The following is a 23,910-nucleotide window of genomic DNA, read 5'->3' on the forward strand; positions in this document are numbered from 1 at the left end:
CATTTTCGCAAGGTTCGTAGAATCGCTCGGTAGAAGAATGCTCAGTCGCCTAAACAAAGCTGGGAAGCTGACAATGTTCGTAATTGGTAAGTATTGGACATTTTTTCTACATTTTCCAGTGGATTTATCAATAAAATATCCCGTCTGACCCTTAGAAATATGCCGCAATATACCGTCTCATATTCAAAATATACCGTTAATATACCAATGAAAAATCTTAGCCTATTTAACCCGCTCTATTTAAACAGGTTAACAAATTGAATTAAGCCGTTACTGTTTGTTACTATTTCTTGTAAGTCTCAAGTTGCATAATAACGTGTGTGTACTGGTACTGGTGGACAGTGGGTTAATCGTTATCTGTCTATGATTTTGAAATTCGGTTTTCATAATCATTTTCTCCGATTTTCTACAAGATATGCTAATTTTAAGGACATTATGTTATTGGATTGTTTTTAAACATCCCACCTATCGATACTATCGACTGGCTAGATTAATATATCATTGAAAATAAAATTATAGATTCGAAGGCGGTCACACTGTTTTGACAGAGTGGCCACCCTTTTTCAGTCTAATCTGATAACGACGGGTAGATTTAAATTCTAATTCGAAGACATGTTTTGGTTAAACACTTTTTTGAAGAATACCCCTTATAAAATCGACTCAAAACACACAGAATATTGATTCATTAATCGGATAAACTGTGCATTCCACATTCCCAATTCAGATTTCGTTGGTTTACTGTGATTTCACGTAAATTAATTGATATCTTCCGCGTGAACGACCCTGCCAAGTGTTGGCTCTGTCCAATGGGGAAGTAAAACAAATAAAATAGACACCGGGTCGTTATTGAAATGTATCTTTTCTTCGCTTTTATTTGTCTTCGCTTTATTGTCGTGCTCCTCAGTATTGAGTTGCGCGCATGTTGTAAGTTAGACTAGTTTGCTTAGGCTAGAGGGCTTAGCGGACTACAAATATTTAACATTTAACAGGCTATTTACAAATCGTCTATACACAATTACAATTAACACTTACTTAGGCACTATCGGGGGTAGCGCAGAGTTCGATTAAAAACTACGCTACGTTCGTGAGGTTCTAGAATTAGGTGACTTACAGCTTAGGCAGATCTCGAAAATTGACCCAGTTTCTTATACAGTTCACATTACGAATACAGTTACGACTGCTTACCAGAGGGGCATTCTCTTCAGCGGACGCATGACCGGACGGATGTCCGTGACAAGCGAAGCAATAAAGCAAAGCTAGCGCAGTCGTAGGAGAGGCTGGTAGAATAATTGAATTCCTCATACGCCCCGTAAAGAGGTGGCTCTTCTTCTGGCTGTTTGGCTGTCTGGCTGGACTTCCTAACTATCCGTGTGCGTCTGTCTATCTGTGCATTTATGGCTCTTAAGCTTAAGCTTAGCGTAAGTTAAAACCTTTGTACCAAAACTACTTCCAACGTTTGATCTGTTGCCAACACCAATTTGTCCAGTTTACGAGTATGCAAAAAATTTTTGTTCCCTTTTCGAGCAATCCGTGGAAGCACTTCCTCTCCTATTCTAGTGGGCCTTCAGCTTCTGTGTCAGCATCTCCATATGGTTATTGTTGTTGCTGTCTGCCTTCGAGGCCACCTCCTGGGCTGCCGTGAGCTTCTCCTGCTGCTGCTGCTGCTGTAGCGCCTGCTGGGCCTTGGACTTCTTGTAGCTCTGCATGTAGAAGTTCATGAAGAGGCAGAAGAATATGGAGGCATTCAGCAGAAGGAGGGCCGAGATGAACTTCGAGAACTGGCACTGGTTGCTGAAGAGGGCGCGTAACGTATGGAAGATGCACAGCACGAACTGGGCCTGAAGGGAAAGAGTATAGATTATAAGTAATTATATATATTTCGTGGAGCGCCTGGGAAAGTTCTAGTGCATACTATTGTTACGCCTGACTACTGGGAAACCTCGCCTGGCCAGACCTAATCACTGGTTCAGCTCGGCAAATACTTGATTCGACTTGGCACCTGCCCTGTCCTGCTCTTTGTGGTCATTGTCGTGGCATTGAAAGGGCGGCTTAGAGCTTGTCTCGTTACGGAAGTTGTAACGTCATCCAATTAGACCGTGTGCGGCCGTAACACTTTTATTCTCTTGACTTACAGCTCTTTTGAATGCGGCTAATAAAACGGCTAATAACTGGGGGGACGGAGACGGGGCCGAATCAACACCAGCATCATTGTGGCACCCTTGAGAGCACCCAGCGAAGGCAATCAAAAAGTACTCAGATATGCACATGAGTGACCGAGTGAGTGCTTCGGATTCGCTGTAATTACTACTAGTATTATGTAGTTATTAGATATCCATGAATGGGGCTCGTGTCTCTGTTTGACCAAGTTCAACAAGCCACTGGCTGCTTCCATTGACCTTTGGCGACCCCAATAGCCCCCCGTGTTGGTAAGTGTTATACAACCCATATTTAGCTTTCCTTTATTGATCACTGATTGATCGTAAATTTGATGATGTTTCAGATTCGCGGCAGTCTAACGAGTCGCCTGCAGCTCCTCCCACAGTTCCTCCTCTGCGGCGCCGCCTCTCGGTGCTGCAAGACCCAAAAAAAACCTGCTTGTTTTGGTCGGTGTGTGCCACCGAGTGTGCAGTTTCTGATGACCTACAAAATATTACGTTGGTCAGCCAAGCGCTGCAAGTTTCCATTAACACTGCACTGCAAGTCGTGGCAAAGTCACTGAGCCAACGAACCGCTGCCGCTGCCGCTGCGTAGCTTGGGGCACACTGTCGGTTGGCCAAGCGGACAACTGTGCCTCTCGCTGCCACTGCTGTTGGCCAAGTTAGAGCATTGCTTGTAGCCGGAGCGTTGAAAGCCAGCGTCAACGCTTAGACGCTTCGCTGGCACTGTGGGCCCCGGAAGATTGATGGAAACGGGTCATTCTTTGGCAGAGGTCGGAGGGATACTGCATGGGGTTTTGGTCAGCAGAATTCTAAGATCTTAACAGTGGACTCTTTGTGCCTTTGTTGCATCTAAAATGTATATTTTCTCCCAATTTATTCGTTTCATTCGCCCCACTGTGCCGTGCCGGGCCTATTATTGTCAATCGATTGCAAAATCCATCTTTAGAGGCATTGTACGCTCTGCCACTGTCTGGGATTGCGTGTGTGGCATGTCTCCGTGCCTGCAAATGCCGGCAAATGGCCAGAAAAATGCAGTTGCACTTGCAACATGACTTGACCAGACATCCCGCCTCCCGCGTCCCGCTGGCTCCAGTCTCCCCCCAGCGCCAACAGTCTCGGATCACTGGCTGGCAATTGAAAGTGGCAGATCGCTTGTTGACTTTTACCCAGACACAGGCACAGGCACAGGCACTGGCACAGGCACAGGCACAGGCCGTGGAAAATTGCATGAGTGCATGAGTAGTCTGCCCAGTGATTGCCATCGACAATAGCCACAGACAACGCAATCGCCGACATAGACACTCACCCGGTTGGTGTGGCAAGTTCGTCGCGGTGCTGGATAAAAGTGAACGCTCCACTCTCGACTCCACTCCACTCGGAATCAGCTCGGAGCGGAGCGGAGCGGATTGGATCCGATCGGATCGCATCGGATCGGATCGGTGGCGGGCAACATTCATTGCCGCAAAACGGAACGAAACACGAAATGATAATGTAATCGAAACTGGTCGGATCGGAGTGGAAGTCGGTGGGCACCAAATGTGGAAACTTCGGAATTGGAATTGGAAATGGAATTAGCCAGGTCTGCGCTGCGCTTGGTTCTGGTCTGGTCTGGCTTGGCTGGAGGATGTGGCAACAAATCTAGCCACCGCGGCTGGCCAAAATGTTGCCAACAATCGGAACCTAATTCTCTCTTGGCTCTGGCCACAATTTAGAGCGTGCGATATATGGTTTGGCTTTTGCGGCTAATTGCCCGGCAGGAACTGAAAGAATCTATTGCTACGCTATTGCGCATAAGATACGAATACTCGCGGATCCAGTACTGCATCAACAACAGCACAGCAGTAACTAGAACTGCAACAACAACTTAGTATAACCGCTTTAACGGTTACAGCAGCATGACAGATAAATTATCTATGAGATGCGTCTGCCCACTCAGCATTTGATTGCGGCTCCGCCTCATTATAAATGTCGGGGGGGCATGAATGGCTGCGAGTGGGGCCGGGGCAGAGGGAATCGCACAGAATCGAGCGACAAGCAATTGGAAAACATCAAGAAAACTGCTCGGAAACAACTGCGAAAACAACAGATACATCTGGCAGCAACAATCTAAATAAGCACTCAACTGGCGACACATGAGTATATCATATCATACTCGCATAAAACAGGTACAGTGGGGACTCCCAGAGTGGGATTATAGTTGGGGTACGGGTACAGTGAGACTTTAATCGATGAAAGGTAGAGATCAATGTTCAATCTGTTTTATAATTCAAGAAACAACCCGTATTAATCGACTTAAGAAAGATCATCTCTGAGCAAAGGTACCCAATTACTTATGCTATAAAATCCTCTAACTATCCCGTAAAGAAAAATGTATTTGAAATAAATCTTAGTTCAAGGAAGCTTTCCACATGACTAAACTTATCACTGTTCAAGTTTGTGTGGTATTCCCTAAAGGGGTTCAAGTAATTTTCCTAGTCACTGCCGGATTCCGCAGGGGGTTTACAGGTTCAGCTTTCCAGGAAGCAAATACTACTATCCTTTTCAATTTCTGTTTCACTTCTAAACAGTCTTATTCTCCCTAGTTCTATCATATGGAGTTCCCCCTGTTTATCTCCTGCATTTCCATATAAAACCAGTGCTTACTTAGTATGTACTTAACTTAGTCACCGAACGTTTGACAACTCAACTGTGGAGCGGAGAGGCTTCAAGGCGATTCACTAACAAACACAACAACAGTGTGGCATAGAAGGAGGCCAGCAGCTACAGCAGAACAAACCAAACCTGCCATATCTCCATGCGTTTCAAGAATTTCGAAACTTGGAAAAAAAGAGAGATAGAAAACCCAAGCTAAAATGCAATGAAACATATTTACCCACCAAAGCTGTCCCCTTCTACTATATACGAGTATATACATGTATGTGCTTCTATATACTCGTGTCCGAGTCTTTGAATTATGCGTAGACAATCCAGCGAGAACCGATCATGTGGAGCCGTTGGTAACAACAACAACAAAAACTGATGGGAAAAACCAGAAAAAAAACAAGATCAGAGCAGCAATCTCTTGTTTTATTTCAGTCTCTGATTCCATTCGGTTTCACTTTTGCTATTGCTTTTGCTTTTTGCAGAAAATCGGTAATCAGAGCTTGTGCAATTTTCCAGAATGCATGACCGATCGATCGGTGGCTAGAAGATTCGGCCTTTGGCCCCGGCTGCTCATCGGAGTCGCAGAAACAAACAGAAACCACTTGCAGAGGTCGAAGAATCTGAGTGCGAGAAATGCCACTTGTGCTTGTGGCTAAATGCAAGACACAGCTAGAAGCATTGGCCAATAGATATTTTGGCATAATGCACACAGATGCTGCACTGGCATCTAGGAACGTGATTGCCAATGCTATGGTGTGTGTGCCTTTTGGGCTAAATGAATAATACCATTTTATGTGGCAGGGGCTTAGACTGGGGGGCCGAGGCAGAGGCAGAGGCACGGCACGGCTGGGATTGCCGGTCTAACTGGTTTGCATTTTTGGCCAATTGCCAACAGCTCTAGCAGCAGTCACTAAGTTCCAATCTATGTCCGAGAAGCATATTTCTAACTTCTAAACGAGTTTCGTTTAATTTTCGGGCGGTATCTGTGCTGGAACAGATCTATTTTAATGCCCCCGCCCCCTTCCCCTCCCCGTGCATTCTTGATCGATCTATACTTACGATCTGCAGCTCGGTCATGTATTTCTTCCACCACAGGAACTTGGCGTACTCGGGTCCCATGGCGGACATCATGTAATAGAAGTACATGCACACATGCACAAAGTTGTTCAGCAGATTGGGGAATGTGGCATTTCCACCTAGAGAAAACAGCAATCAAAGGTTAGAGTTTCCCAAACAACACAAAGCGAGAGAAGGCTCCACCCACCTGCAAGGAACTTGACCAGGACCCAGGTCTCCAGCGGCGTCACCGAGTGATGGTACACATGCAGCCAGGTGATCTGTGAGGATTTCTTGCGCAGCACAAAGAACACGGTGTCGGCGAATTCCGTCAGCTTGGACAGGTAGTAGATGTAGCACAGGTTGAGCATCTGCCGAACAGAGAGAAAGAGAGATTGGGGTAAGTGGGTTGTTGGGTGTGCGGTGAGACCTGACCTTGCAAGGTCGTTATGCAATTCTCAACGCCCATCGAGCGATGTGACCAATTAACGTAGAAACCACAAAAGCAGCGAAGAACTTGCGCAATGACATTGACAACGTCTTCGCATCGCATCGCTTCGCGTCTCGTTTGGTTTCTTTTCGTTTTCGTTTTCTTTTCAATTTTCATTTTCATTTTTCATTTTCTTTGTGGTTTCTAGTTTTTCCTGTTTCGTGCTAGAATTTTGGTTCAACAAGAGTGAAACCATGTCATGTAGGGGCGCACATGGCGTATGCGTAATGTAAACAATATTGACTTTTATGGGTCTCGCTTGGAATGATGATAATTATGCTAATATCCGGAGCCCTGTGACCGGCCTTTGAGCCCGGGTTTATTGACTTGTCGGCGGTCCGTCTTATATTTCTCTTTTCTGGCATTTACTGCGGATGTGAAATCGATCAATGGGTAGATCTTCCGCTTGTGAGGGATGTTTGTTTACACACGGTTTATGCTCTATTGATTTAAGGCTTAAACAAAAGCCAACTACAATCACAGTCACAGCTAGAGGCCCTTGTAAATGTTGCTAATTTGATTGTAACATAAGCATGAGGCAAAGGCCTTCGGGGGGTGTGGCACTCTCAAATGGATTGTGGTCCAAATGTTACTACTAAAAGATTGAAGTGAATGTATTATGAAGTACTCTTTATTGGAGGTCATTACTTATAGATAGATATATGTCTTTATCTGGAGAAAAGTTGATTTGAACATCAGAAGAGTAGCAAGATGGGGTAGGATTACTCTCAAGTCCCTTTTAGGCTAAAATAGTAAGCTCTCATTCTCCAATCCATGTTGGAATCCCCAAAAAAGAGCATAAATCCATCGGTTTTCATGTAACTTCAGGTTTTCCTGTGTTACAGTTTTACGAACATTTTTAAATGGCTCATTTTGTGGTCCACAGCCAAATTGGCATTAAGTGATGCACTTAACTTCAAACTCTCATTATCCAGCTATTTCTTTAATTGTTTTCCAGTTGCGAGCGCTTAGCCAGCCATTTGAGTGGCTGAGAAAGGGGGAACACAATCGATTGAGAGGCGTAACAAAAGACTGGAAGCCAGCAATTATCTTTAGAATTTGGATTAAAAAAATCCCCCACTCCGGCCGGCTAATTGGACTTCCGAAATCTGCTGCCCATTTGAATGTGAACTTTGTGCCACGATGGAGCCATAATTAAAACACTTTGGCTGTAGCTGTTGTTGTTTGCCTCTTGGCCGTCTATGACCAGTCGGCTAACTGACTGGCTTTGAGCCGAACTCGAGACGCACTCTTGATTGCTCTTGAGCTGGCTGGCGGAGTCGGTGATTCATCAGACATAGAGGCAACGAACTTGCCGACTAGAGAGCGGAAGAGTTAGCGCCGCAAGGTGAGACGGGGACAAAGGAATAATGCCGAATGATATAATCGAATCTATAAACTCTATAAGTCCACGCGTGCCTCTTAAAATAGCACCATTCCATCGGGGATGAGCCAGTTTCGTTTTTGTGTGGATTTGGGTGACCGGTTGCGTCGACTTACCCGCTTGGACATGGGACCATCCGAGTAGTCAACCGGTTGGCACTTCAGATTGTAGTTCAGCCAGCCGGCCATTAAGTGCTGAAACAGAAACAGAAACGGGAACGGGAAAGGGGATGGGGCATGGCATTAGGGGGATGTACACTGGGGAGGATTCCAAAGTCCGGACTCACCTCGTAGAACATGTAGCCGCTGAGGGCCACCTGGAAGGCGTTGTAGATGACCAGGGTGCGTCGGAGCTGGAAGGGCTTGCGGTCGCGCATGAAGAGGGGCCCCAGGACGAGCACCCAGGAGAGGTAGATGGCCACCAGGCCGAAGGTGAACATTGGATGGTCCATCAGGTGGAAGCGTTCCGCACGCGGATCTGGAAATTCAAGCAACAAAATCATCAAATTAATTGCCGCAATCTGTTCACAAGTTATTTGATTTCATTTCTCTTTTCGTCTATGCAAATCCTCGAAGACGTCTCGGTCCCAGAGCTGGTTTCGATTTGCATTTCATTAGCTCATAGCACCTCGCGTTTTGTTAGCCAGGCAATTCATCCAAGCTGAATGAAATCGTGAATGTATTCGAACAAAACAAAAAATACGAAACTATTTGCCGGCTAATTTCTTTGTCACTGAATCGCGTTATATGTCGACACAATTGGCTTTCGAGTAAACAATAATTGATAAATACTCGTACTCGAACATGAACCGGAATTGTAGCTTGAAATAGAATATTTCCACTAGCAAAGAGTCTACGTCGGCAAATGTCGTCATAGAAATGTCAGTGTCGAGGAACCCCTAACCCTATATGGAGAGTAATTACCAACTGTTTAACATTATTATTCCTATTTTCCAACTTTTCCATACGATTGCCTCTGGCTGTTTATTGACAGCAATCGACTAAAGACATTCTGGGGCTTCATTAATTGGCAGGTTGTTATTCCTCATAAAGTTTACTGGATTCCAATTATTCCATTTCGATGTTGTGATACCTCGAAATTGTTATAAATTGTTCTAAAGAAATAAATATTTATCGGGGTTCAACACTGTGCCATCTAGTATAATCCCTACATTGATCATATATCTTTAAGTATTATAAAACTTTGTTTAATAAATCATGCTTTTTATACCCCATACTCATTCGCGTTTGTTTTGCCGGTAAATTCCTCAATTAAAGTCTATTCAAATTTATTCCTATATTTCTCGCATTCTGTATTATTTGAGTTTGAATTTCTGCGCAAAAGTTCCCCTCCAATTGCTTGGCTAACCTTTGAACGGCTTTTTCTACAAATTTCCCTTTCCAACTATTCTTCTTTAACCATTGTTTTTCACCCTTGACAAATTTTCTAGAAATTTCGCCTTGTCATCGTTTCAAGTTCGTTTCCTAAGTCTTTCGTTTATGGCCCCGCACTTGATGTTTGTTCAGCTTATTTGCATGATTTTGGCATGATTCAATCTCAGCTGGCTGGTACACTGCGCACTATTTGCACTTTTTTTTTTCCATTTTAATCGCATCTGCCCGACCTGCCATTGACCTCTCGCCGGCGACATCGACCGGCGCGGCTTCTGACTGCCACAGTCGAGAGTGTCAATATGGGGCACATGTGCTCCGAGGCAAAGGCTGGAAACGGAACGTTGGGGCAAATGCCCTTAGAGACAGGGGCAATCCCCATGTTGTACGATCAATGCTGATGCATCATCTTCGGGTTAAAAGTGCTGTATGTTTTTTGTTTGCTATTTTTTCTACATGCTCAGCTGCACACGGAAAGAGCCAGCGGCAGAGCCAAAGGTAAAGCCAGAGGCAGAAGCAGAAGCAGAAGCAAAGCCTGAGCTGAGTCGTCGATCTCGACGGTCGCTTCATAAAAATGGCTAAGATAAGCAATGTAAATACATTTTAATTACGTTAATAATTGTCAAAAATACAATTGACATTGCCAAGGTCGGCATTTAATACACTCATACACTCACACACACAAACACACACACGAAAAAACCTTTTTTAATTGTCCTAGAAGTTTTTTTTGGTTGAGCTTTTGGTCTGAATCTCTTTCTTCTTTTTTTTAGGCATTTTTGTTTTGCCGCTTTGTTTGCTTTCATGTACGCTATTTTGTTTATGATTTGTCGGACACAAAAAAAAATGGCAATTCATCATTTTTATGCGTCTATAATATGGTTAAATGTGGACTGAACGATTTCGTGCTGTTTAGGGTAGATGAGCTGTCGCTTTAGTGTCACGTCTCCGATTGTAGGGCCTTCAAAGTTAAATGCAATTTGAATCAATTTCAGTTCCACCTACCGCCATAATCCTCTTCCACCAATTGGTAGTAGCGCTGCACCAGGCCCGTGTAGTTGCGTGAGGTATGATGGGTCTTGAACTCGTCCAGCGCGATATTGGCTATCTCCACGACCATTTCGTAGCGCGAGCTGGCATTGTAGTAATGGTAGTTCATCGTCATGTTTCTCCTTTGTTTTTGGGGGTCTGGGCAATCTGCTGAATGAGTTACTTAAGCTGCAAACACTCTCAGCTCAGCTTCGTTCTGTATAGATTTGACTACGGTTTCGTTAGGCTCTCTGTCAAAGGCTTGCCGCAGGATTTCTCATGCTGCGCTCAAGCGGAAAAAACACTTTCGATTTTTGCTTTGGAGTTCGTGGAGCTCGTTTGGCTTTCAGCTTCGATCGAGTAGAAGCTGCAGCTTGTGGCACTTTCCAAAAACACTTTTCAACGATGAAGATCGCTTCACAAATTGTTCATACTAAATTGTAGTATACTAAATGGCTTAGCTTAGTCGTTCGACGCGCAGACTTGGCTGATTCTACCACCACACCGTAGGAATGTTTATGCTCAACTGAATCTAAAACTTCTCGGCAATCACAAGATAAAGTAACTTTTTCGCGTCGCTGTCGACCGAGCGGCAGCAGCAGCAGCAGCAGTAGTGGCAGCAGCAGCAGCAGAAGGCAGCAGGCAGCAGGCAGCAGTTGCCGATCACGACGCCTGAGCTTGTGCAAAATACTTAGCAACAACACTAATACCCATACCATCCCACACCAAAACCCATACACCAGCACCTCTCCGACTTCGACTTCGACATCGACATCGGAAACTTGACGAACACTGAGGCTTCGCACAGAACAACGGAAGTTTCGTTGAGTTCGTTTGAGCAGCTCAGCGCCGCACTGCATGCAATTGTCTGCGACTGTACCGGCACCTGTGTGTGCGTGTCTATGCGTGTCTGTTCGTGTCTATCCGTGTGGCCCAGTGGGTTCGTTTTTTATTTTTTTTTCAGCTATTCGCTTGATTTTGAGCATGTTCCGTATGGCATTCAACTTTGGAGTTGCTGCCGCTGCCGTGCTGTTGCTTGGTGATGCTCGTGTATTAGTTGGTGAATTCTGCTCTTTAATGGGTCAATGCACTGAGAATTGAATAACGTCTTTGGGGTTTAGATATGATAAGTGCTTTGGCACACATTTAGCAATGTATCAAGGGAATTGCGGGGCTTGTTTTGCAAGCTATGAAAGTTGGAAAGTACTTTGATCGACAGCTCTGAAATCGGAAATATTGTTAGCATATACGTTGGGTAGACACAATACTAGAGGAAATCCCTAATGGAGATGCAGCTTTGTTATAGCATAATCCATTAGAAACGATTAAACTTTACGGATAGAGAACGATGCTAATCAGAAAAGAGGATTAAAGTGGCTTATAGAACTGTTTTCAGTTATAAATAAATTATCGGAAATTGTATAGAACTTTGGACAAGGGTCCAAAGGGTCTTAGTTTTGTCTAGATTTTTGATCTTGAGTAGTATTGTTCGTGGAATTCCTTCAATACTCATTTCAATATTCATTCTATCCATCAAAATGTACCTTCAAAGAATCTACAAGGTTAAAGAGAATATTGTTCGATCTCTACTAATTGTTTTGTGTCTCGTAGAAATTAAGTAAACATTCAAAAAATTTCATTACTCCAAGGAGTTAAACAAGTTTTCGTTTAAAAAACTTCACAAGCCATAATGTGACTGCAAAGTACTCATAGTTACCCATATGTATGTACATAAGTAGTAGTTAAAACACGTTCGTAAACATCTTTAATGGTGCCTTACATTGTGACAAGTTATATTATGTTTTTGGCGTTGGTCTAGGTATGGCATATTCCTGGACTTCCGCCTTGTCTTTGAATGACCTCAGATGATTTTTTTATTTACGAAAATATGACAAGGTATCCAAAATATACACATACGTATGTGTAAGTCCCATTGATGCTTACAGGCCCGGCCCGCAGAGAACTCAGTTAACATAACCTGTTCTCGGGCAACCGGCCCTGGAGGTGTTGACTCGGGGATTGACTTGCTGATATGCTAAACGAATTCTCTGTCAGCATCCAGAATGTGTGCTCCCTAGAATGGTAAACGTGTCAAGGTGCCATCTAAGAATCAGATGGCCTCAGATCCATAATCGATCTGTGTTCTGTGGATACGTGCAGAAACCTATCGTGATCAAGGCAGGAGCCACTGGGCCAAGTGTCATTAAATTGTGTAAAGCATCGGACGTGCAGTGAAATCTTCATCGAGGTCCGGGTCGCGAGCGGCAGACATTTATGCGAATATCTTAATTATGCCACTGAATGCCACATGAGCGGGTCGACTCCATACAGAACCATTTTCATTTTGTCACAAATTAACGCCGTCAACGCTGCAAATTGTTCTTTGAAGTTCAGACAGAGACCCCCCCCCCCCCCCCCACGGTTGACCTTTGGCTTGATTATTTTGGCCATGTTTGGGGCCGAAGCCGAAAGTGGCAAGGATGACGGCGCGTTGGCCACTGCTGCTTCCACTGTTTCTGCCTCTGCTAACGGTTGAATGCGATTAGCCAAGCTTGACTCCAGCGCAGGCGGCTCCCCCACTCTACTCTACTCTGCTCTGCTCTGCTCTACCTGTGGCAGAGCTTGGTAACAGTCTCGTGGCATTTCACGGTCTAGGTCTAGGTTAGTCGGAAGTCAAAGAAGGCAATGGCAACGCCGACTCTTCGATGATAAATGTATGCTTTGATAGCTTCGATAGCTCCAGTTTTGCTGTGATTTTTTCTCTGCATTTTGTGAATTTCTGTTTCATCAATATGTGATCTTTGCCATTGGCGAAACAGCTTTGACTTCATCATAATCAATAATACATTTTTGAATATGTTTACTACTGGCAAATGCTAAATGTTGTCGCTTATTATTTGCCTGATTAATGGCCCTGGCGTTGACAAGGGTTTACGCATTTCAATTGCCAATTTCTGGGCAAAACTATCAAATATTGAGTCATTTGGTAAATGTTGACATTTCTGATTAATACCTTACTTTTACTTAAAGCAAATGCTGACATTTTGGCTCCACTTGTAAGAGTGAGTAATGGATTTTGTATCGGTTTTACGATGGGAACCAGAGAAGACTCTGATACTTTTTGCAAAGGTTTTATATATGTAGCTCAATGCTAATAAAATGATTGAAAGAATTTTTATCTCCATCTCAATGCTAATCAAAATGTTGAAAGAGTCGTTCCCCAACTTCTTGATAGTATGTATAGATAAAATATATTTTGCATATGAATAGACATAGTTTTACCATTTTACATATAGACAAAAACTATATCAAACTGATCCTCAATCAACTCCAACTCCAGCTCAAAATATATCCTACAACTTTAAAGTTCTGAAGCCAGAACCACGCACTTACGAAACAATGAAGCTGACGCAGCATGATTGCTCAGAAAATATATTTAGCACGTAGAATATAATTAAAAATTAATCAATTAATTAGCACAGAGGCAGGCAGAGGTGTGGGTGTCCACACTTCCACCCCTCACACCCGATGGGCGTTACCAGAGCCCCGAGCCTGCACACAGATTGACCCTTGACCATTGGCGTTTTTTAATTGATAACGGAATCTTTTCGAAAGGCTGGGCCCTGGCCGGCCCCCCGATTAGAGGCAATTCCGCATCGGAGCTGTAAACAGTAATTACATTGTTACAGCGGCTTGTTAACGCTTTCCCTCATCGCCGTCATGGAAGTAACAATATTTTCCAGACATTTCGTAACCTCTGCTATTCGATTGCAAAATATTTCATGTTAACTTTTGCCGGCGGCGCGCCGGTGGCTTATCCGAAGATCGGGCCATACTTAGTCTTAATTGCGTTGCAATTTGGTGCAGAAAGCCGAGCACGCCCTGACCCTGAGCGCCAGAGAGACAAGACTTCAATTTAAATATATTTATATCACATGTGCAGATGAATTTGGCTCTCGGAATTTCAAGCCCAATATACACTCATTCGCTTCGGCATGGCCAAGCACACAACACATTGGCCCGGCCCTAATTGAATGGGCAAAGCCAGAAGTGCTGGACCTTATTTGGGCAATGTCGGTGGAAGAATCGGTGGCTCTAGCAGAAGTTGGCACGTTCCCCCGATTGTCACGCACAATGATTTAGAGGCCAAGTGCTGGGGAGAGCTAGGCCTACTAATCAATTGGCCAAACATCTCTTCACATACAGCCAAGACAAGAGGAAATCAGAAGAGCGACTAGGGTAAACCCCGTAAACACCAGAAACGACCTAATCCGACACTTGGTCTTGCGTTTCAGACTTAATGTTTTGACTTGAGGTTTATGAGGCAAGACGGCGGCCAAATGGGAATGTTCTTGGCATCACATGAGTCTGAACTTGAAATCACTTTGATACTTTTTCGCTGAATATTAATTAGGAGCAGAGCAGAGCAGAGCAGCCAGCGCTAGCGCCAAGAATAGATCCCGCGTCAGCTCACTAGCAATTAAGTTTCAACTTTGAACTTGACACAGTTGCTGGAGCGCGCAAAAAAAAAAAGAAACTAAAAAAATTAAAATGTATAAAATTGTTTCAGAAATTTATTGAAAATTGGCAGAAAAAAAATCAAGACTAGAATTGATTATGCATTTTAAGTGGCTTCGACTAAATGAAAACCGCTCTGCGCCATCGAATCTATTAAGCTTCTTAGCCATATGTTGTTCTTCTCCATCTCCGTGGGCCTCTGCGGCGGCTACATACGTCTAGCCGATCGATCAGGAAACGGAAGTAACGATTTCTTTTTCTCTACATATTAATCTTTTTGTTTTTTCTCTCGTTTTTAGCGCCTGAAACGAGTTCTCCTCAAGGGCGACCCAACGGTAGTTGTGAGCCAGCTACGACTTGAAAATATTCGATTGATCGAAATAGAGGGAGAGCGCGAGCGAAAACGAGAGCCGAGCCGCGAAATGTATCTCTTAGACGGTTCGAAATCGTATCGTATCGGTATTTCCGTGCTGGCAAACGAGTTCGATTTGCGCAATTAAAGACCAAAGCCAGTGAGCAGGGACCAGTGACCAATGACCAGTGCTTGACTTGATAACAAGATGCTTTGGATGGGTAGAGAGCCCGCCCGTGGAGGCAACGACCCTGTTACGACACTGGAGTTGGTCAGTCCCCGGGTCAGTCAGTTACTTTGCAACTCATGTAATCGGTTAATGGCTGTAGCTAATAATAGGTTCATTTAATTTCCCAGATGTGTGTTCTTGATTGTTCTACATGAAAATGGGTTGTGCGAGTACTTTTCCCAAGGAAACTATGCAGTATGTAGTTGTTAAATATCCTTGCCCCTGCATTCTTAATAACATATTTTATCTCATATTATGTGAATTTTTCATTACTATTTTGAATAGTTCTCGGGAAAACTTGAACTACTGGCAATTAGATGATACGTAGAGGGAGAATGTAGACTTTGCATATGAAATGGGTTATCTTTAACACTTTCCCAGAAGCACTTCGACCTTTGACTTTAGCTCTCAAAAGTTGAATTGAAAATGTCATGCCAGACAGTCCAAAGTTAAAGTTAATTTTCATACGACCTGTTGTCCATGTACTTATAATTAAGCCGTGTAAACACACGCACACACACACGCACGATTGATTAATAAGTTTCCAATAATACGTGTAGGATTCTTTCAAGAATCAAGTTTATAAGAATAAAAGCTTAATAAGCTTTGATCGTCATTTCATAAAAATTGAAAACACAACCGTTAAGCAAGCACTAAAGTCCAGCTTTATTCAGGCATCTGGCAACTCTAACCGAAGCTTTGAGCTAAGCTTTGAAACACCAACGCCAGATGACGCCAGCATGTACCGGCTTCTTCTTCGTTTCACTTCGTGGCACAAGATTCCATTTTGTGAGGGCCTGCCCGTGCAAGCCTCACCAGCACCAAAATCGCGATATAATGCTCGAAATGCACTACGCAGATCCCATATCTTCTTTTTCAGCTCAAGACGTAAATATAACTAAACGGGTGTAAGCCTCTGCATCGGGTTATAAACTCTTTCCCAGCTTCCACCTAAAAGGAAGAAGCATTTCCGACCCTAAATGTTACATATACTCTTGATATATTCATATATTCAGCACATTCAACCGATTCGATATATGTATAGCCCCGTTCGTTTTTCTGTAATGGGTATTCTAATTTCGCCCAGAAGTTTGGGTAAAACAGGCATTCGAATGGAGATGGGAAAGGGCTCTACTTCGTGTGTGGGAAGTCGTGAAAACTTTTGTGGAAAGTTTTGTAGTTTTTAACTTAAATAATTGTATATTCTTTGCTCGTGTCGTTCCGTGCCTACAAAAGCCAGCACGCTGCCATCGCTGCCATCTCTTCGAGGCAACGAAGCAGAGTCTGAGGCTGATATACCACGAAAAACTTTAACGCTAAAATTATAGTTTTAAGAGCCTAATTTGCAATTGTTGTTGACAACGCTAAGAGCAATACGTTGGGCAGAGCAATAAAGCGGGTTTAAATGCACACACGTTGCAAATCTTGTGGCACAGGGCTCACAGAGCACTCAATGGTTGGGCATCGGAAATCGATTTTGGCGCCCCATCCGCCGGCCTTGGGGACAAACACGCACACACAGCCATCCCTCCACACACGCACAGAAATGCCAAAAGCAATACTTATAATTAATTTAGAAAAAAAAATTGTCCCATCTGCCATTAAGAATTCTACAGAACGTCCGACAAACGAAATGAGCCAAAAGACAAATTTTTTTTGCACAATTAATTGTTGTTCGTGCGACTGCTTTTGTCTACGCAATTTTGTACTTGCTGGAGAGCGGCAGGGAGCGGGGTACAAACAAATTCAATAATAATTGTTTAACGGTTGTTCGCCTGCTTTGTTTTCGGTGTCTATGTAAATGTTTGCGGAAGGCATTTGCATAACATGCAGAGGCTCGCGGCTGCGGCTGAAGCCCTCTCTGATCGCGAATGAATCGATTCGGCAGCCGCATCGCCCAGAGATAATAAACCAGCCAATCTTTTGCATATCATTATGATCTGCTATGTGTCTGGACAAAAGACCAATGCAAATGCCCAAGCCGGAAGAAAAGGCAACGGCACACGCGGCGTATGATGGATTCTGTTGGAAAAGGAAACCTGCTCGCAGGGATTCACACACCAACCGACATTCACCCACATCTTATGCAGTCAAAAAGTATACGCCGATTGCCGCTGCGCTGGTTATAGATTCGCATATCGGACAAGCTAATCGACATCGAAATACACATTGCCATCGCAAGTTCAAGTTTAATTCGCCGGTGACACAGTTAGCATAGCCAAAAGTTGAACTGCGAGTGACCCCAGCCTTAGCCTCCGTCTCGGTATCTGTATCTGTGTGGTCTCATTAACCATCCAATACCGAATCAAAGTAGTCTTGACCCGGAAGTGGCGTTAATCGAGGCGCTGTGATCTTTGTGGATCGTTAGAATCGATTGAATCGAGCCCTAGGCCCCAAAAGAATTTGCATGTAAATTATTGGCCAGAGCGCGTGTCTCCTTGAATTAACTCGCTTTTAACGGAACTTTACATCTGAAACATCCACAAGAATTGTGCCAACAAATCCGTAAATTATTCGTTGCTATTAACGCTTTATGCTTGTTTAAATCAGTTCTGGCATTTACAACTCTTACAACTTGAGAATTTTGTGGACTGGGCAGTTTTCCGCAATGGCCAAAAAAGGTCAACAGAATTCTTAACCAGCTACGCATAAGCCCTAAAGAAACATATTGTTCTGGAGTTCAACATGATGCGGAAAGAAATCTAAAGAATACTCAATCTGGGTCAAGGCTGATCAATCTAAAATGGAATAAATCTCAAGCCGAAGCGATGAAAATGGAGGAATTGGAAGAACATGAAAGCGAAATCGAATGAAAATCTCATTCGGGTACCAAAAAGAGATTCTGTTTCAGAGATTCTTGATGAGGCAAGTAATAGATATTGAAAGTCGTATTCTCATCCTTTGATGTCCTCAACGAATGCTGCAACGCTATGTGCATATTTATTGAAAACTATTCAAGAATTATTTATGAATCTATCGGATTGTGCCAAAAGGCTGTACATCCAAATACAATAGAAAATAAATTAATATTCTGGCAAAATCAGGCAGCAACAACAACCGAACGCACATTCATTTAGAATCATAAACAAACACAGATAGAATTATGGCCAAAACCCTATAAGCTGTTGCCATCATAATTCTGAATTCTGAGTAGAAAAACGAGACCAGGCAATCGATGTGTTCGATGCGACTCGATCGCAGCCTCCAATCAAGCGGAGCGGCACAAAAGAACATTAGAGATGAGCAGACGCCAGAGGCCCCCAACAAAAGTTCCCCAGCAAACGGAGCAAATCGAAACAAAAACAAAAAACTGAAACCAAAATCGAAATCGAAACAGAAACAGAAACAGAAACAAAACCAATAGAGCCCCAAAAACAGAGCCAAAGAAACAGCGAAACCGAATCGAACCTTTAGACGAAATTTTTATACATAGCGCCGTGCAGCTCGGCGTAGCAGTTCAGTGCGCGTACAAGTCTCGTGGGTAGCGGATGCCAGCAAAGGTCTCTCTCTTCACCTCATATATACTATAGTACTACCACCATATAGTGCCTACCTTACTAGATCAGATCAGTCATAAGAAGCGACAGCAGCAGCAAAACAAAAAAACAGTTGTCATGGTGTTAACATTAAGAGTTGTCGTAAATTAAGTGCACGGCAATCGAAGCGATTGCAACAGGTGCCCCAAAAGCTCTCCAAAGTGTGTGTATGTGTGCGTGTGTGTGTGAACTATCAGATCAATCAAATGTATATATATATGTAAATTAAGAAGAAGAATCAGAAGGAGATGAAAAATCTTAGAATCCGAAACTTCTCCGCTAAGAAAGGGCATTTTCCCACATTTCCCTGCCAAGGTCAACTGTTGCATAATATTCGAAAATTGAAAATTGGCAATATTTGGTCTGGAATTGAGCAACAGTTGACACAGTATTGTGTGCGTTGGCTTTAGGCGTGGTCAAGGCCCATAGCCCAAAAAAAGAAATCCAAAGATCTTCAGAAAGAGAGCCGCCGACTATTTGGCAAGTGACTAGCCAAGTGGAAATGCCCCATAAAATTTGTTGACAACGATCAGCCAGACACGACGGAGCATTAGGCTGGACTGCCAGGTTTCCCAGCAATGGCACCAGAACTGGCCATAGACTGAGGCAAGGTCGTGCAACGATTTTACCAATTGATAAACTGGATTTTGCTTGGAAATATCTGTGGGACCACAAAAGCGTTTAGCACCTTTGCTATCGTGCTGTCACTTATCGCCCCATTTTTCAGCCCCATTCTGCCTTGATTGCTGCAGCTAATATTCATGAGAGCAAGTGCAGGAAATGGCTGGCCGAAAACCACAATAGCCAAACCCGTTGATAGTCTGGCTGTTGACCAACTTGCCCTTCAAAATATTTATGCCTCATTTATTATTATCTCAATTTGTTCCTCACTTTGCACACTTCACATCTCTTGAGATCGCTCTCGAGATGAAAAGCCCAAGAAGCTGATCAGAATAGCCTCGAAAACGAGCAAAGAAATAAAAATCTTATGCGATTGTTGGTAGCTCAAGAAGTTGTGTTCGGTATTTCTATGGGCCTTAATCGGTCTTTTGCCAAGTTCAAGTGTGAAACTGGAAGTCAATGAACGTCATTTCATAATTTCGTATAATTAGATGGAGTTGACTGCTTATTGATGGTATGATCCTGCTGAAATAAAGAGGATTTTAGGATGATAAAGAGGACTTAGGATAGAGAACCTTAAAACACTTTAAGCTGCACATTCAATGCAGAGTTCCCTCTTCATAAATGATGTAGAATCCTTCAATTTTAAGAAAGTTTTGGGTTCTAAATTAATAAGGCAAGTTTCCAAAGAGGTAAAAATCCTATGGTAAGAGCATTCCGTCTTCGATGCAATTCCAAGGGGAACTCCAATCTGATTTTGTTGTAGATTTTAGCTCAAAGAGGAGCCAAAACAAAAAGCTCAACACAAAATTAATTTGTTTCGAGTTTTGGGGTGTTTCGAGTGTGTTGTGTGTGGGCACCGCATCTGCTGTGTTCGTTCCACACGTGAGACGCCACGGCGTCTCGGAGTCCGTCCCAATTTGCTGGCGGGTCGTGAGGTAACCATCGCCTCCCCGTGTGGTGACCACCACCAATTTGTTGTGTGTTTTGTTTGTTGTTTAATTCATAATAATGAATATAATTTACTGTTACTGTTACATGATAATTTTATGACATTTCACCTCCGCCAGCGAACGGCGACAGCTTTCAGTATCTGCCGCACCAGAAAAGAGAAGATGAAATAAAGACAAAGGTCTTGGTCACTCTGCAACCAATTGTTATTCTGTTTCGGCTTTGATTATTAGTATTATATTTATTCAGCTTTCGGAACTCCCGGCAACAGTGCCCCGCCTTCCCGCCATCCCACCATCCCGCCATCCCGACATCCCGCCATGACAATCAATTACTAGTGGATGGCATTAACATAATTTAAAATACAAACTTGAAAACCTCTTTCGCTCATCCAGACTTCGTATCCATGCTTCTTCCCCAATCTTTAGATTTGGCAAAACTCGTTCGCTTTGGACTTTTGAGGAACGTTGCGACGCGAGCTTAGCAGATTCTTAAATTTCACATCGAAGATACAACTACTAAATACGTTTGTAGCGCGACAAAAGCGGGATATTATTAAAAATGGCAGCCGTCAACGCATCGCAAACCGATTATTGGAACTTTCTGTTCATCGAATTGGCAGGTGAGTGATCGTCCGTCCCCCTCCCTATAGAAGTTACATGGAATCGTTTTACTCAATCTTGTGGGTACCTGTTCTCCTGTAGATCCGCGCACCAATGACTGGTTCCTGATCAAGTCCCCCCTGCCGCTGCTTGCCATCCTCGGCCTTTACCTGTTCTTCGTGCTGGGATGGGGTCCGCGCTTCATGCGCGACCGGAAGCCCTTCAAGCTGGAGCGCACCCTCCTGGTCTACAACTTCTTCCAGGTGGCGCTCAGCGTGTGGATGGTGTACGAGGGCGTGGTCATCTGGCAGACATACAGCTGGCGGTGCCAGCCCGTCGACTGGTCGCGTACCCCCAAGGCTTACAGGGAGGCGCGCGTCGTGTACGTCTACTATCTGGCCAAGATCACCGAGCTGCTGGACACGATCTTCTTTGTGTTGCGCAAGAACGATCGCCAGGTGACCTTCCTGCACGTCTACCACCACACCGTGATGCCGATGATCAGCTGGGGCACCAGCAAGTACTACCCGGGCGGACACGGCACCTTCATCGGCATGATCAACTCTTTCGTGCACATCATCATGTATTCGTACTACTTCCTGTCCGCCTTCGGGCCCCAGATGCAGAAGTACCTCTGGTGGAAGAAGTACATCACCAACCTGCAAATGGTGAGCCATCAGTGGGACATCTCACACGGTTTCCTGTTCTATAACTTGTAACATTTCAGATCCAGTTCTGCTGCGCCTTCATCCATCAAACCCAGCTGCTGTACACGGACTGCGGCTATCCCCGGTGGTCTGTCTGCTTCACCCTGCCCAATGCCGTCTTCTTCTACTTCCTCTTCAACGACTTCTACCAGAAGTCCTACAAGAAGAAGCAGGCGGCTGCCCAGGCCAAGGCCGACGCCCTGATGGCGAACAACAATAACGAGAGCTGTGCCAAGGATCTGAATAAGGTGGCAGCGAAGGACCTGGAGCTGAAGCAAAAGCAGAAGGCCTTGTAGGGTAGATGTCATACCAATCCCTCCCCCTTTCAATACTCATACAAAGCGGGGCACACACTGAGAGCTGATACCCCATGATGTTCTATGTGCAACTTTGTTGACTAATTTCTTAAGTAATCCGCCGCCAAAAACACGTAAAACAAGAAAACGAGACACCATACACTCGTCTATTGGAACAGATGAGGTTTTCAAGATACAGATACACACAATATCGTATGTAAATGTTCAAACAGTTAAAATTGCTTTTTGCAGCCGTCGCCATCATCGCTCGCCTCGTTTGATGTCCGCTGAGGCGGACACCAGATGAAAGAAGTGCTTGTATGTCTTTCGGTCAAAGCTGAACTAAACTACAAGTAAGTTAGGTAAACCACACAGAAGATGATGAAGAAGAAGATGTGTTAGTTGTGTAAATAATTGTAGGTACGCATATGAATATGTTTTCTTAAGATTTTATATACGCATCGGTATGTAAAGTAGTTATAAACGAAGAGAAAAAGATATTTACGTCTAGCTAAAACAAACAAAATCTTACAAATAAAACTAGAATTTTTTCTACAAAATTTTATAAAAACAATAAGAATGGTTCTTTGTTTGTTCAATGAATGGATTGATGGATGTGGTTGGGGTGGGGCCTTCAATGGATTGATTCATAGATATAATTCCTCTTTGATCATCTTCAAGATATGTTCAGGAAATGTTTGCACAATTAATCTGCCTAAAAGTGCTTTCGATCATAACACGATGTTTCATTGGATAACATTGGAGTGGAATTTCCAAATCCAAATCCATTGTTTGATTAGACTGTGAGAAAATGTCTCTTTAAACTCTCACTTAAACTCACTTCCTATGATAAACCTTTGACGTAATCATAAAAGCATTTGCTTAAGGAACTATTTACTCTTGTCCGCGTACCACAAAAGGTATATGGTATTTGTTTAGGTCACACAGCCCCCAGCCACACCTTCTTCCCTGGCAAAGTGTTCTCATTGATAATTATATGACCAACACCTGACACATGCTTAAGGAAATCCATTCTCAAGGAACTCATTTCAGATTATATACAATGGTCGGATCAAGCTATTCATTCATTCATCTGCGGAAACCAAGAGATATGTATGTACGTAATCGCAGTGATATTCGAATTTGAATTTGAATAGGCGTGGCCCGAACAGGTCCGATGGTGGGGTGATGTTGATGTTGATGCCGATGGAGCATGTCCAGTTCATGAATTTTTACGAGGCGATTCTCTGAGAACATGGTCCACACACAGCCGTGCCAGAAGATTGGGACCACTTGCCATCGATGATCGTATCGTCTTGCCTCGGTCCGGATCCGCTCATTAGAAGCTCATTTAAAAGGCACCTTGAGCATACACGCAGAAAAGCTGAGCTGTTGAGATGAAGATCTGATAAATTCCACAACACAACATACAACCTTTTATTGATCAATCAGTCAAAACGGAACCCAAAGCGGAAGTGGAAACGCATCTTCAAGTGGAGTTGCTGCCAGTCGCTCTGCGGATACTGTATTCAATAAAGCCGGTTTGGACAATTGACCTTGATCTTGACCACAAACACATGCACACAGGCACACAAAAGCCGAAAGCCCAAAGCAAAACCTCTTTTGCCTGAGGACTGGCCCAATCGGAGCCAGTTTATTACGTGTTGTATGGCATGATCATCATAGATCTGATCAGGCTGTTCAAACATGAAGAAGAAATCAGAACTAGTTTTATAGAAAACTACCCTGGTATCCAGAGTTCTTCTTTCATTGCATCCAAGTGAGGGAAAATATACAAGGAAGGAGATATAAGGGGTACCCGACATTTATTATTCAGCTTTAAAGTGTTGAAACTTTTCCGGGTCCATTTTTGTACAGTTTTCTCGTCTATTATCTACAAGTTATCTACGCCCCAACTACATGTCTCGGTGGCGACACCTGTCCGA

General features: G+C 43.7%; 2 protein-coding genes across 3 annotated transcripts; one reads left to right on the forward strand and one right to left on the reverse strand.

Annotated features, from left to right (window-relative positions):
- The first annotated feature begins 13 nt into the window (after positions 1–13).
- Positions 14–22,240, forward strand: LOC6594870 (elongation of very long chain fatty acids protein AAEL008004). 2 transcript variants are annotated; one of them, XM_002020073.2, is made up of 4 exons: positions 14–86; positions 20,788–20,981; positions 21,064–21,629; positions 21,689–22,240. In XM_002020073.2, the coding sequence occupies exons 2-4, from the start codon at positions 20,921–20,923 to the stop codon at positions 21,962–21,964; spliced, it is 903 nt and encodes a 300-aa protein (XP_002020109.1). In that variant the 5' UTR covers positions 14–86; positions 20,788–20,920; the 3' UTR covers positions 21,965–22,240. The 2 variants fall into 2 exon arrangements, with proteins under 2 accessions (XP_002020109.1, XP_026850614.1); XM_026994813.1 differs by lacking the exon at positions 14–86 and adding an exon at positions 18,734–18,751.
- On the reverse strand, positions 844–10,672 carry LOC6594871 (elongation of very long chain fatty acids protein 7). Its single transcript, XM_002020074.2, has 6 exons — positions 10,129–10,672; positions 8,019–8,209; positions 7,849–7,926; positions 6,067–6,229; positions 5,862–5,998; positions 844–1,838 (listed from the first exon to the last, which is right to left on the reverse strand). The coding sequence occupies exons 1-6, from the start codon at positions 10,286–10,288 to the stop codon at positions 1,554–1,556; spliced, it is 1,014 nt and encodes a 337-aa protein (XP_002020110.1). The 5' UTR covers positions 10,289–10,672; the 3' UTR covers positions 844–1,553.
- Positions 22,241–23,910: the final 1,670 nt, after the last annotated feature.

Source organism: Drosophila persimilis, unplaced genomic scaffold (assembly GCF_003286085.1).
Source record: "Drosophila persimilis strain 14011-0111.01,24,50 unplaced genomic scaffold, DperRS2 tig00000000-arrow-pilon, whole genome shotgun sequence".
Taxonomy (NCBI): domain Eukaryota; kingdom Metazoa; phylum Arthropoda; class Insecta; order Diptera; family Drosophilidae; genus Drosophila; species Drosophila persimilis.